At 39.5% G+C, this 14,534-nt stretch overlaps 1 protein-coding gene across 3 annotated transcripts in view; it reads left to right on the forward strand.

Moving 5' to 3' along the window:
• LRRC69 (leucine rich repeat containing 69) overlaps positions 1-14,534 on the forward strand; it is an 81,758-nt gene that overhangs the window by 7,969 nt on the left and 59,255 nt on the right. For 2 of the 3 annotated variants that reach the window (XM_047841995.1, XM_047841996.1), the window contains exons 2-3: positions 6,524-6,650; positions 10,301-10,373. The exons of the other annotated variant lie outside the window; for it this stretch is intronic. In XM_047841995.1, the coding sequence (XP_047697951.1) occupies positions 6,524-6,650; positions 10,301-10,373 (200 nt within the window). The remainder of the gene's footprint in view (positions 1-6,523; positions 6,651-10,300; positions 10,374-14,534) is intronic. 3 annotated transcript variants of the gene reach the window in all.

Below are 14,534 nucleotides of genomic sequence, written 5' to 3' on the forward strand. Positions count from 1 at the left end.
AAGAGACCCTGTCATTGCAAAATTTCCAACTTAATAATAAAGGTATAACATATACATGAATCACTACAACACAGAGCAGAAGATAATAATTGGTCATAGAAAGCACGTAGTGCTTGGGGTGCCTTGGTGGCTCAGTCAGTTAAGTTTCTGACTTTGGCTCAGGTCATGATCTCATGGCTCATGAGTTTGAGTCTCGTGTTGGGCTCTGTGCTGACAGCACGGAGTCTGGAGCCTGCCTTGAATTCTGTGTCTCTGTCTCTCTCTGCCCCTCCCCTGCTCACCCTCTGTCTCTCCCTCTCTGTCTCTCTCAAAAATAAATAAACATTAAAAAAAATTAAAAACAAGAAAGCAAGCAAGCAAGCACACAGTGCTATAAAACTACAAAAGGAAGGTGGCTTCCTGGAGAAGATGGTTTATGCCAAGGGGGACCAGTAAATACAAAAACCTATTACAATAATTGGAGAACTAAGGTATAGTGATAGTTTAATGGAAACAGAATCCTGAAACACATTATCACTAGAAACAATAAAAATTTTTTTCCCATCAAAATTGACAATTTAACAGAAAGTCATTATTCTGTGGCCAACATTTTTCTCTTCCCTGAAAACGTCATCGAAAAGGGATCATGACCTCAGCCAAAGTTGGCACTTAACTGACTAAGCCACCCAGGCACCCCTGGGTGCCTGGTATTTTTGAAACCCTTTGTGAATTGAATACCATTTGGAACAGTCTTGTCAAGGTATCTCAAATACCTCACCTCAAACAACTTGTCAAGAAATCCCAGTTTGCTCGGCTCAAACATCACTTTCTCAGGGAAGTCTTCTCTTATGACCCAATCTGGCCTTGAGTACTTTCCAACCCATTATCCTGTTTTCTTTCCTTTATATGAAGCCCTTAACACTAACAGAAATTACTTGTTTACTTATTTGTTGCCTGTCTCGCTTCCCAACATATAAGCACTATGAGAGAGGGACCGTGGGTGTCCTTGTCACTCTAGCACTCAAAACACCATGCACATAATAGACACATAATAAATATGATTGAGTTAATAGAGCATTTAGGTTGGGTCTTGAGGTGTTTGTCACAGGTAATTCAGTCCTGTTATAGTGTCTCTGGAACTTCTGTATAATTTATGTAATCTAGGCTGAACTTCTGACATATTTGTTCTGATGACAGTGTAACCCCACAGTCTTTCAGATACCTTTATGAATTTAAAGGTCATAACCAAATCTTCTTTTAGTTACCCTACTCTATCAAGAATAATTCCAGTTCCATTCACTCCATCTTAATGTTAACACTGGAATCCTTTAAATCTTGAGGTTTTCATGTCACAGTTTTGGTGTGGAGCTCAGAATTTCACATGGTAGCCTTTTCTAGCCAAACGGCCATGTATTTAATGTGTCCTCCAAAGCAGGTGAGTTTTCCTGGGTCATCTATCCATTTTATATCATCTTTGGAGCTGTTCAATCAGAAAACCGGCTGTGATTTTCACAGCTACCCTACCACATTTGCTCAGATTGCTCTTCAAAATTACATTTCCTCAAACCTCATTACATCTCCTCCTCCAAGCAGATGGTTTTGTTTCATATTTCATTGAAAAAATAGATACTGTCAGTCAGGAACTCCCTCCTATTTTATCACCCAATCCATCCATGGCCCTGATCTGCATGTACCTTCTCCACCTTCCTTCATACAACCTTGGTGAAGAGTCCTTACTCTTATGCAGGGCCAGGACCCACATGTACTCTGGATCACATCCTTTCTCATTTTCTAAAGGATTTTTTTTTTAAAGTAGGCTCCACACCCAATGTGGGGCTTGAACTCACCATCCTGAGATCAGGAATCGTATGTTCTACGAACTGAGCCTGCCAGGTGCCCTTCACTTTCTAAAAGATTTTGATCCTGCAATGATCCCTCTCCTTATATCATTAGTTTCTCATTCTCTGCAGAATTATTTCCATCAGCATATCAATAAGCTATCCTATCTTTTATTTTTGAAGAAACAAACCCTACAGCTCCCTGATAAGTTTTTAAGATCCCTTTATAGCAAAAGTTCTTAAAAGAATTGTCTGTTACCCATTATCTTCACTTTTTCACATTTTCTCCATAGCCCACTTCAATCAGCATTTCTTCCCCAACACTTCACCCCTATTGCGAAGGCCACTAATGATTTTCATGTTGCTAAATCCCGTGGTTATTTCTATGCTTTTATTTTACTTAACTTTCCCTTGGGATCTGACCTGTATCTTCTTTTTAAAAACAGCTTTCTTTTCCTTTTCTTTCCCCTTGGCTTCTGTGACACCACGTATGTTGGAGAACCTAAGTCACAGATTTTTGTCATTTATTGAAGCTGTGCTCTCAGAATAAACCTGTAAAAGTGTGAGGAAGAAGAACAGGGCAGGGAAAGAATTAAGGTTATGATGTGATTTCAGGAGAAATTTAGCCTCAGCCTTATCCCATCAGAGTTCTGGAACATGCCTTGCACCACAGAGGCAAAGGGGCTGGCTGTTACATCCCTGCATCCATTATGGGATATAGGCCACCTTAGGAGGATGGAGTAGAGGCATAACCTTCCAGGCATTTCCAGCTAAAGTGTCTCCTAGTAACCAAAGGAAATTCTTCACAGAAGGATGCAGGAGAAAGTCCTCCATAGGAAAAATCCAGTTCCTGAAGACTGAACACTGTCTCAATAAAGCAGATCTGCTCTACCAGACGCTGTAGGTGTCACACCCTCCCTGTCTACCTCACTGGCCATTCCTTCTCCTCCTTTGCTAGTCTCAATCCTCTCCTCACACCCTCATCCTCACTGATCTCTTACCATCCCACATGATACCTTTTACCTGGTAAAAGCTCAGATTTCACCTCTGGTCTTGACTACTGCAGAGAATTCTAGACTTGCATTTATAACTGTCTACTTTTCTCCAGAAAGAAATGCAGCCCTGTCAACCCTTTGTTTTTAGGTCAGTGAAACCCATTTCATTTCATCTGATAATAAATTTGCCTTGTTTTAAGTCGCTAAGTTTGTGGTAATTTGTTATAGTCCAATAGGAAAGTAATATAAGCATAGACTCTGGATTAAGTCTTTCCACTAGAATGGCTACATGAATATATTTGAACGTCACCTTTACAAAAGAATAAAGCCTTCAAGATGGTATATGATGGTCATTTGCAGTGGAAGGCAGGTATAAAAGCAAAACCTTTTCCATGAATTCTCAGGACATGGAATTTCATTGTAAATATACTATGCTTTATATTACTTTAAATCGTTAACATACATCCAAATCAAATACCAGATGACATTGAAATATAAACCATAATTTGCCTAAAAATTCTTATTTTTCTTGTCTTATGTTAAAGTCATTAATTTGTCAAGACTCCCATGATTCTGGGGCACCTGTCTGGCTCAGTCGGTAGAGCATGTGACTCTTGATCTCGGTATCGTTAGTTCAAGCCCCACCTTGGGTGTAGAACTTACTTTAAAAAAAAAAAGAGGGGCGCCTGGGTGGCTCAGTCGGTTGAGTGTCCGACTTTGGCTCAGGTCATGATCTCACGGTTCGTGAGTTTGAGCCCCGCGTCGGGCTCTGTGCTGATGGCTCAGAGCGTGGAGCCTGCTTCAGATTCTGTGTCTCCCTCTCTCTCTGCCCCTCCCCCACTTGTGCTCTGTCTCTGTCTCTCAAAAATAAATAAATGTAAAAAAAAAATTAAAAAAAAAGACTAAAGACTCCTGTGATTCCTTTTTTATACCTTTTAATATTAAAACTCTGAAGGCTGGTATTGAAACCAGGAGTTGGTATTGAAATATGAATGGTAAATTCTGTTTGGGAGTGAAAGAAAAGACTCTTTTTATATCTTAGAGGTTACAATTAGATCTCAAATTAAAAAAATTATAATTTTTTAGGGACCAATCCTGTATCAGTGATATACTGGATTAGAAGATCAAGGAGTATCTTTCTTTCTTATGTGCGGTTCTTCCTACATCTGACCAATCAGTCATTATATGATAGGAGGATCTCAGATCCTGGGTCATATTTCTAATTTCAAGAAATTAGCCCCTTTGCAGAGTTTTTTCTTTTTTAATTCAAGTATAATTAACAGACAATGCTATATTAGTTTCAGGTGTACAATATACTGATTTAAGTTCTATATATTTCTCAGTGCTCATCAAGATTAAGTCTACAAGATAAGAGGGGGGTGAAACAGATAAAGGGGATTAAGAGTACACTTATCTTGATAAATCCTTTGCCAACTTTTTAAAGGTTTTGATTCTGTGGGTCGCAATATTAGGATACTCTTTGAGATGCTCAAGTGAATTACGAATGAATCATTTGTGTTTTTAAATGCCTTTGGAATGGTTTGCATTACAATTTTAATAAAGTTCAGTGGTTTAATTAAAAATTAAATTGTGCTTTAATTAACATAAGATGTTTGAACATGAAGATTAAATAAACTTTAGTTATAAAGCTCATTTTAAGTGTATGTGAAATAATTGTTTAAGATTTTGCTGACATTTTCTTAGGTTACATGAATCTCAACAAAGGTCCTTTTTAAAATATATATAAAAATAATTTTAATGTTGAAATTGTAAGGTATCACATATGTGTAAGGCATTGTCAGACATAAATTTTGAATAGAAAGAATTTTATATAGAACAATAACCAAGAATAATGATGCTATTTTTCATAGCAGTCAATTTAGTTGGCCTTTCCTTGTTTTGAATTACTATATTATTTTCAGCACATTCTTCCTAACATTTCTCATTTCTATTCCAATATTTTTATTCTGACATGCACTTTTCTTGTGTCTTATTTCAATTTTTCATGCAACATACCCAAAAGACTTTTTTAAATTTAATTTTTTTCTTCCAAGTATTTATTTCAATTCCAGCTAGTTAACATACAGTGTAATATCAGTTACATGTTTAGAATTTAGTGATTCGTCAGATACCACATCCAGTGCTCATCACAAGCACCCTCTTCAATACTCATCACTCATTTAACCCATCCCCCTGCTCACCTCCCCTCCACCAAATGTTAATTTGTTCTCTATAGCTAAAAGTCTGCTTTATGGTTTGCCGCTCTCTTTTTCCCCCACTATGTTCATTTGTTTTGTTTCCTAAACTCCACATATGAATGAAATCATACAGTATTTGTCTTTTTCTGACTTATTTTGCTTAGCATAATATTCTCTGGCTCTATCCACATTGTTGAAAATGGCATGATTTCATTTTTTTTGATGGCTGAGTGATATTCCATTCTCTCTCTCTCTCTCTCTCTATATATATATATATAAAATATTCCATTCCATATATATATAATATTCCATTCCATATATATATATATATATACATATATATATGTGTGTATATATATATGTACACACACATCTTCTTTATCCATTCATCAGTTGATGGAAATTTGGGCTCTTTCCATAATTGGCTATTATTGATAGTGCTGCTATAAACATTGGGGTGCATCCCTTTGAATCAATATTTTTGCATACTATGGATAAATACTTAGTAATGCAATTGCTGGGTCTTAGTGTAGTACTATATTTAACTTTTTGAGGAACCTCCATACTGTTTTCCAGAGTGGCTGCACCAGTTTGCATTCCCACCAGCAGTGCAGATTCCCCTCTCCCTGCATCCTTGCCAACATCTGTTGTTTCCTGTGTTGCTAATTTTAGCCATTCTGACAGGTATGAGATGGTATCTCATTGCAGTTTTGATTAATATTTCCCTGATGATGACTGATGTTGAGCATCTTTTCATGTACCTATTAGCCATCTGGATGTCTTCTTTGAAAAAAAAGTCTTCTGCCCATTTTTTAACTGGATTATTTGTTAGGTGTGGAGTTTTATTAATTATTTATATATTTTGGATACTAACCCTTTATCAGATACGTCATTTACAAATATCTTCTCCCATTCTGAAGGCTGTCTTTTAGTTTTGTTGATTGTTTACTTTGCTGTGCAGAAGCTTTTTATTTTGATGAAGTCCCAATAGTTTATTTTTGCTTTTATTTTCCTTGCCTCTGGAGACATGTCTATTAAGGAGTTGCTCTGGCCGAGGTCAAAGAGATTGCTGCCTGTGTACTCCTCTAGGATTTTGATTGTTTCCTGTCTCACATGTAGGTCTTTCATCCACTTTGAATTTATTTTTGTGTATGGTGCAAGAATGTGGTCTAGTTTTTTTCTTTTGCATGTTGCTGTCCAGTTTTCCCAGCACCATTTGTTGAAGAGACTGTCTTCTTTCCATTGGATATTCTTTCCTGCTTTGTTAAAGATTAGTTGACCTTATGGTTGTGGGTCCATTTCTGGGTTTTCTATTCTGTTCTATTGATCTATGTGTCTGTTTTTGTGCCAGTACCATACCGTCTTGATCACTACAGCTTTGCAATATACCTTAAAGTCAGGAACTGTGATCCTCTATCTTTGCTTTTCTTTTTCAAGGTTGCTCTGACTATTCAGGGTCTTTTCTTTGAAGGTGAATAATACATGAGTTCATTAAATTTATGTATGTTTACAGTTGACAGTACTAAATCTGGGAAATAATCTTTTAGAAGAAATTCCAGAAGAGATGAAATACCTTACATCCTTGAAGAAGCTTCATTTATTTGGAAATAAGATTTGTAAATTTGCATCTGGAGCATGTGGTAAGTTAGTCATAGAAGAGCAACATTATAAGGCCAAACTTAATATCCTTATATTGAACAAATGCAAAAGTAAAAAATTTTACCTTTTAATAATTTTTTGTTGGAGTTATTTACACATTGCTCTTGAAATTAAGGAATTCTTGGGACTTTTTTTTCAACTATTGTACTAGGTGGATCTAAGAAAAGAAGTTAGTATTAGATTAATGAATATCCCGTTTTCAGAATCAGTGTATATTTTGACTCTTCAATCTGGGCACCCTTTCTCTGTACCTAAGAGGAGACTAGTTGAAAATCAAATCAAGAAAAGTTCTCCTTATTTTTTACACTTTTTATTTTGTCTCAATTTTAAGCTACAATCTTTGATCAAGATGTTAAGATTGAAATCAATTTGAGGAGGACTTTAAAGAAAAAAATATGAGATCCAATAATTGGCATTTTTTTTTTTTTTGGTGTTTCCTTTCAAACTATAACTTCTCCATTCAATAGGACACTCTTCCAATTGAATACAGGTAGAGTGGGCTTAAAGACAAAACATATGACAAAGAGATCTAGGTGATTTTTATAGCTTCATATACTCATGTACAACACTTTGTCATTATAAGGCTTTGACCCTACTAATAAAACTAAAGCTATGTTATGAAATTTATAAGGTTCTGTGGACTTTTGAGATATGGGTGCTATATATAATCCCTGTCATCATTAAGCAGCATTTACTAAGGATATCATGGGAAGGGGGGCGAAATTAGGGGTATATTTGGCAAACAGCACAAATAGACTTTGGTACCATCTTTTTACTTTAAGATCCTAAATCATGTATCTTGGAGAAATATTTTTTTTTTCAAAATAAGAACAGTAACAGACACTTATTAATGTTCATGCACATTATATATGCAAAGCCATTGATTCAGGGTTCAATTACAATCTACTTAGGAAGAAAACAGTTTACATGCAAAAATATTAAGGGCATGAAAACAAGCAGAGAATTTTATAAACTATTTTACAAACTCTACTTTGGGGACAAACATGGGCAAAACCTGATACATATAAATAATATTATGCAACCTAATTGATGCTAATTTAAGGCTTTCTTAAAGAAAAATTTTGTCTTGTGTGCCCATAAATTTGAGGTTTATAAAATATATGTAATCTCTGTACAGCAGTCTCTGGATTTCTTGGTTTTGGGCTGTTGAACTTTGGAAATCCCATGTGAGTGGCAGAAGTTATGTTCTATGGCATGTTCTTATTAACCAAGGGCAGAAGCAGTTTTGTGTCAGGTAGTTGAGCATTATCTGGCATGTATTACATGACTCTGTCCCCCCTCACCAGACCAGGGGGCTGGGCCAGAGCTAGATTTGTGTCCCATGGTGGGCCAGTATTTGTCTCTTTCTTGGGAATTACGATAGAATCCAAAACAGTTTAATCGGTCTGAGCTAATCATATGAACTAAGGCGGAGGTTGCAAACTGGTGGCCTGTGGGCTGAAACTGGTTCACCAATAAGTTGGTTCTATTTTGACTGCCTTTTAAAAAATGTGAATTAGGGTACCAAAACTTGCAAATCAAAAGAGTTCACAAAAAGAAAAAAATCTGGTTCTCTGGATCTTTTTCATCCACTTGTTTTAAGAAAGAAAGACAAGGCAATACTGGAAGCATATTCCTACATGATAGCAATGGCCAGGGGCTGGCTGAATGGCAGCTGGCCTGTTAGATAAGGCCGGTGCTCACCAGTTCAGCACACTCCTGCCAGTTACACTCTGGCCAGGGCCACTACCACCGTTTGAGTTAACTTCTCAGCTCCTGCAGGCATTTCAGTTCAAGAACTGTCTACCCTGTCTGTGAACATACAAACGCAGGAGCTGTAGGATGGCTATCCATATAGGGAAAATTAGAGAAAATCTGTTCAAAAGAAAAGCCTGGGGAATGGGGCAAAGAAAGGAGTAGCGAGAGACAATATGAATGTGAAGCTGAGAGAAGCTGTAATGAGAAATAAAACTCTACGTTCTGCAGAGACTCCCGGAGAGTATATCCCCCCAGACTTTGAGCAGCTCCTGGGAAAGACAGCATTAGCCTACAGCGTGGTATGGTGTCTTTGGACATCACAACCTGGTTCAATGGTTCAGAAGCAGCATGAAAAGCCCAAGAAACCCTGGCATGATCATTTCTGTGATTACCAAGAGCAACCAAAGGCCTATGTATATACATACACAGCCCAACATATCTATATGAGCCTATAATTACATAGCACTCCATATAGATTATGTGTATATATACATATATTTATATTAATATGATATACCCCCCCCCCCCCCATCCCGAGGCCTGAGGGCCCAGTGTATTGGGAGGCAGGAACAGCCATGGCCTGGTTCTCAGGGAAGTTCAAAGCCAAGCCCAAAAGGGAGAAGCTTACCGCGGAGATGTACCTGGAGCCACCGTGCACCACATCTGGAGTCACAGATGTGGAGTTCAAGGGCCTGGTGGTGCTGCCTGGGGAGATGGGCCTCAACGAGAGGCTGGCAAGCTGCACACCTGGAAGTTTTCCCACTGGCCGGCCTGCAGGACAGCGCCATCTCAGAATTCTGCGCCGGGGAGGTGCGCCTGATACGCTGCGTGGACACGCAGTGCTGTCGGTTCAACGAGCCGGCAAGGAGGATAAGTGCGAAAGCCCCCAGTCCGTCCATCTGGCCTTGAGCTCCGTGCAGAGAGGCTGGTGGCCGAGGAGGACGCAGCCCCCAGGAAATGCGACAGAGAATGCGTCAGCCCCTTCCGGCCCGGGGCGAAGAATATCCGGGAGTACTTCCGCCACGTGCTAGCGCACGTCGACGTGTCCCCGCTTCAAGGACACGGGGGCCCTGGAGCTCCGGGGGCACTTGTGCACACGGTACGCCCATTTCCAGTCCTCCTCACCCGGCAGGTTCACGGGCTCGGCCCCAAAAAGAGCGCCACCCTGGGCCGCCTCCCCGCGGTCACATGCAGCGGTGGGGCTGCGGGGGGGCACAGTACCGGCCTGACGGGCGTGCGCATGTGCGGAGAGACGAGGTACGCGTGCGTGCCCGTGTGAGTGCGCACACATTCCCGCAAGGTCGCCGGAGGTCTGGGAGGCCGCTCTGCGCACTGCCCGTGCGACTTGGGGTCTGCAGCCCGGTTGCTGTGGGGGGAAGGGGTGGGGGGTGGCTCCCGTGGCGGGGGGAGGGGGTGGTACCCCCCCCCCCATTTGACTGCTCTCCCCAAGTCTTGCTGATGGATGGGTGAGTGTGGCCTGTAAGGAGGAACCTTTGGAATGATTCATTCACTCAACAAGCATTTATAGGACAACCCTTGTGAGTTGAAACTAAAGCATAACCTTTATTTCTCCAAAGGATACAGGGGTGCTGTTTCTAAGGGGCATGCGCACCCCAGTGTTTGTAGCGGTGCTATCAATAATAGCCAAAGTACGGGAAGAGCCCAGTTGCCCAGCAACAGATGAATGGATGAAGAAGATGTGATAAATTCCCCCCTTTTTAGCTGAAGCTAGTTTAAGAGGGTATCTGTCACCAGGAACCCCAAGAGCATTAGCCAAGGCAAGAAACCAGAAGGAAAACAACGGTATATAGAAAAGTGGCTGCAAGTTATTTTGTAAGAGATGGCTAACGTGATTAAAATGATCTTCTGACAGATGGCTTACAGAATTTGATTCTGCTTAATCTGAACAACAATGAGCTGGCATGGATTCCTCAAGAAATCAGCAGGTAATTTTGTTTATAGTGAGACTTGGTTAAACAGCCCTTCCCCAGCCCCACCCTGGTCATCTGTTGTGCCTCAGTGGCCTCAAGTCCTTGTGGGGTTTTAATTTTAAGCAGGTGATTAAAATTTTAAGCTAATTTTAAGCAGGTGATTCTTTGAACACTTGAGGGAAATGAGAAATAGCATAACTTGGTGGTCTTGGTGTAAGGGTGAGGGTTCGAAACATTAAAGTTCTAAAGTTGATTGTAATATTGATTTCCTAACTCTGGGGTTCTTGGAGTCTGCCCTGATATGGGACTGGGGACATGAAATTTTACTTCATATAAGTATTGGAAAACATTTTCAGCTTGATAGAAAAGGTAATAGAAAAGCAAGGTGTTGAAAATCAAGATAATCATTTTCATTAAAACCCCCCACATTTTATTATCATTAACAGCAACAAAATGCTGCACATCTTGTCCTGCACATCTGCACAGATGGGCTGCCGTTACAGTGGCTTTCTGGAGCCAGCTGAGGGCCTTGTCCTTCTGCAGGCAAAATGCTCTCTTGGGCTTTTCCTCCGACAGATGGAGAAAAAAACCCTACTTGAGTTTACTTGACTTTGGAGATTCTCTTTATTGCCTGTTGAATAGAAACAGATGTGTTACAACATAAGAGCATCCAGATTTTTGAAGGATACAAAACTATGAACAGTCTTTAACAAAGGGATTTTTGCAGCCCCTAAAGTCTATTCCAATTCACTTGTCTATATCTCTAGCCAATATATTATGCTTCCCAGAGAGATTTTCACAGAGAAAGTAATGTTTCTAGTCAGAGTAACTAGAAAAAAGTTTTAAGTGTTCTACTTTATGAAGAAAAGGAATATTTATAATGGTGAAAATGCCAATAGCTGTCCGTTTGCTCCTTCATTTATTCAGCTTCTCAATGGGTTTGTGTATCAATGATACAATGAAAAAAGGGAAGATCTCGTGGACTAGGTCATATCTTTGTGCAACTAGCCTTATGACTTTGGGCGAGTAATTTAACTGCACCTTAGCTTTCTTACCTCTAAAGGAAAAATTTTGAGCAGATGAACTTCAGAACCTTTGCAGCTATAACATATGATTTCACAATTCAGCTTAGCTCTGTTTGGAGTACTAAGCGTAATATTCAAAGAACTATATAAATCTATAGCGATATGTTAGAAACTGCAATGAAATGAAAGCTTTTACTGAAGAAAGTAGGGTTACAAAATACATAGGTCGATGCTATTTTATAGATAATTCTGGATTGTCTGTATTCTGGCTGTGTCCTTTATGTAAGCTGATTGGTCACCTCCTCAAGCAGTATTTCCATTTTCTGACCTTGGGAAAGTTTCTTCGCCTTCCCATGCCTTAGTGTCTGCAACTGAAACAGGAGAACAATAATAGTGCCTGTTCATAAGGTAGTCTTGACAGTTAAATATTCTAATTAACCAAAAATATTTAGGGTTGAGCCTGGGATGTAGTAAATTGCTCCGTGGATGCCAACTTTTATTATTATTGGTTGTTTTTTTTTTAAATTTTTTTTTCAACGTTTATTTATTTTTGGGACAGAGAGAGACAGAGCATGAACGGGGGAGGGGCAGAGAGAGAGGGAGACACAGAATCGGAAACAGGCTCCAGGCTCTGAGCCATCAGCCCAGAGCCTGACGCGGGGCTCGAACTCCCGGACCGCGAGATCGTGACCTGGCTGAAGTCGGACGCTTAACCGACTGCGCCACCCAGGCGCCCCTATTGGTTGTTATTTTTATTTTCCCTTCTGTTCCTCCCATTCATTCCTTTTTAAAGACAGAAGATTGACTTAGTGGTGAATTTGGGAAAAGCATTGAGCATACATGGCTCAGCATCCTCTTTTTACTCTGCCACCAACTAAGCAGCTGCCTTAGGAGGAAAGGCTGTGACTGGATGGGTGTGGTTAATTCAGTGGAGGGCTGGTAGGAAGCCTGAGAATGTTCATGGAAGCTCTATGCTGATGTGTGATTACCTTCGTTCTGAATCTCGTGTCTCATTTCTCAATTTGTTTAGAACCTGGGAGGGGGAGCGTTCTGTTTGTTGGCTTACATAAACTACAGAGTAATGGTTTATGGACTTGGAGTGGAACCTGGACAGGTTAGAGTTTTGCCCCTAAACAACTCTATATGGGCAGAGCGGCACAACCACAGAAGGAAAACGAGAACGTGGGGCATCCTGGGAACAGAATGTCTCTGAAAGAAAGAGGGAGAAAGGAAGAGACGAAACCAGTAGGCTCAGTTCTTCCTCCAAACTCGCCAGTCAGTGAAATTATTCTTTGGCCCACTGGAGAGGAAGAGGGCATGGAGAAGCTGCAAGTGTACCTCCTGTGGTTTTCTCTTGGAAGAGTAGGGAAGGTCTCCCTGCTCCTGGAAATGGCAACATAGCCATTCCTTGTTTTCTCTTCTGCTCTTTTTCAACCAATGAGTGATGACTAATTTACAGTAGCCTCTGAGCCCAGCTTAGTGCCTTGAAATAATGACAAAATGAAAAGCCAGCTGCCATAATATTAATTCAGAGTAGAATCAGTTAAAATAGTGATTATAACAATGATTAATGAAGAAAATTCCTTGTCCCTTTCTCCACAGGACCTACTCCACACATTTTCACTCTTTTAACACTAGGTCGTCCATTTTTGACTCTATATCCTCTCTGCAAATGACTTTGCACCTTATTTTACTGAGAAATTTGCACTCCCTTCATTCCTTTCTTTTCAGCCTCTTTACCTTGCCTTAAGCAGACCTTAAGACAAAGTCTACTTCTTGCCTTTTCTCCTCCCTCATGGTCTCTCCATAACCAGAGTTCTCTAAACTGCCATCTGTCTATTGCTTTTGTTTCCTACTTAACCCCTTGAAATTCTGTTTTTTCCCTCTTCGTTCTACTGAATATTATTTTCAAAGTTCATTAATGTCCTTTGGGCAATCAAATCTAATGGCCTTTTCTCTCTGCTGAATACCACGTTACACAGAAATAGTGAGTGTTCCATTCAATGAGTTTGGACAAATGTATACACACCAGTAAGGTATCAGACATTTCCTTCAACCTACAAATTTCCTCTTACACTTCCAGTAAATTCTTACCTCTCATAAGCAACTACTATTCTGATTTCTACCTCGACAGATTAGTTTTACTTGTTCTGGAACTAAAGAAATGGAATCATACAGTATATATTATTTTGTGCCTGTCTTTTGCTGAGCATATGTTTTTTTGAGATTCACCTTATTGTTGCATTTGTCAGCAGTTTGTTGTTTTTTGTTTATCCCCAGTAGCATTTCATTGCATGAATTATGCCACAAATTATTTTCTCCTGTTTATAGACATTTGGATTATTTCCCATTTGGGGCTATAATGAATTAAGCTATTATAAATATTCTTGTGCAAGTCTTTTTGCGGACATATGTTTAATTTACTTTTCATTTCAATTCCTAGGAGTAGAGTTGTAAAGTTGTAGAGTAGGAGTGTAGGTGTATATGTTAATTTATAAAGAACTGCCAGTTGTTTTGCAAAGTGGTTGTACCATTTTACATCCCCAGCAGTTTTAAAAATGTTAACCATTGTAGTGGGTATGAAGTCACATCTTAGGGTATTTTTAGTTTGCATTTCCCTAATGTCTAATGACAATTGAGCACCTTTTCATGTTCTCATTGCCCATTTATGTATCTTCTTTAGTGAAGTGCTTGTATCAAATATTTTTTCCATGTATAAAAATTATGTTTTTTTCTTTCTTAAAATTGACTTGTAAGAGTCCTTTAGGGGCGCCTGGGTGGCTCAGTGGGTTAAGTGTCCTACTCTTGATTTCGGCTCAGGTAATGATCTCACTGTTAGTGAGTTGGAGGCCTGCCTAGGGCTGTTCACTGACAGTGCAGAACCTGCTTGGGATTGGCTGTCTCACCCTCTCTCTCTCTCCTCTCTTTGTCCCTCCCCTGTGCGCATGCATGCACTCTTTCTCTCAAAATAAATAAACAAACATTTAAAAACAGAGTTCTTTATGTATTCTGGATATAAGTATTTTCATAAGTGTATGTATTACAGATATTTCTTCTATTATGTGGCTTGCCTTTTAATTTTCTTAACAGTACTTAGAGAAGAACTGAAATTTTTAACTTTGATAAAGGCCAATTTATAAATATTTTTATT

Source organism: Prionailurus viverrinus, chromosome F2 (assembly GCF_022837055.1).
Source record: "Prionailurus viverrinus isolate Anna chromosome F2, UM_Priviv_1.0, whole genome shotgun sequence".
Lineage (NCBI taxonomy): Eukaryota > Metazoa > Chordata > Mammalia > Carnivora > Felidae > Prionailurus > Prionailurus viverrinus.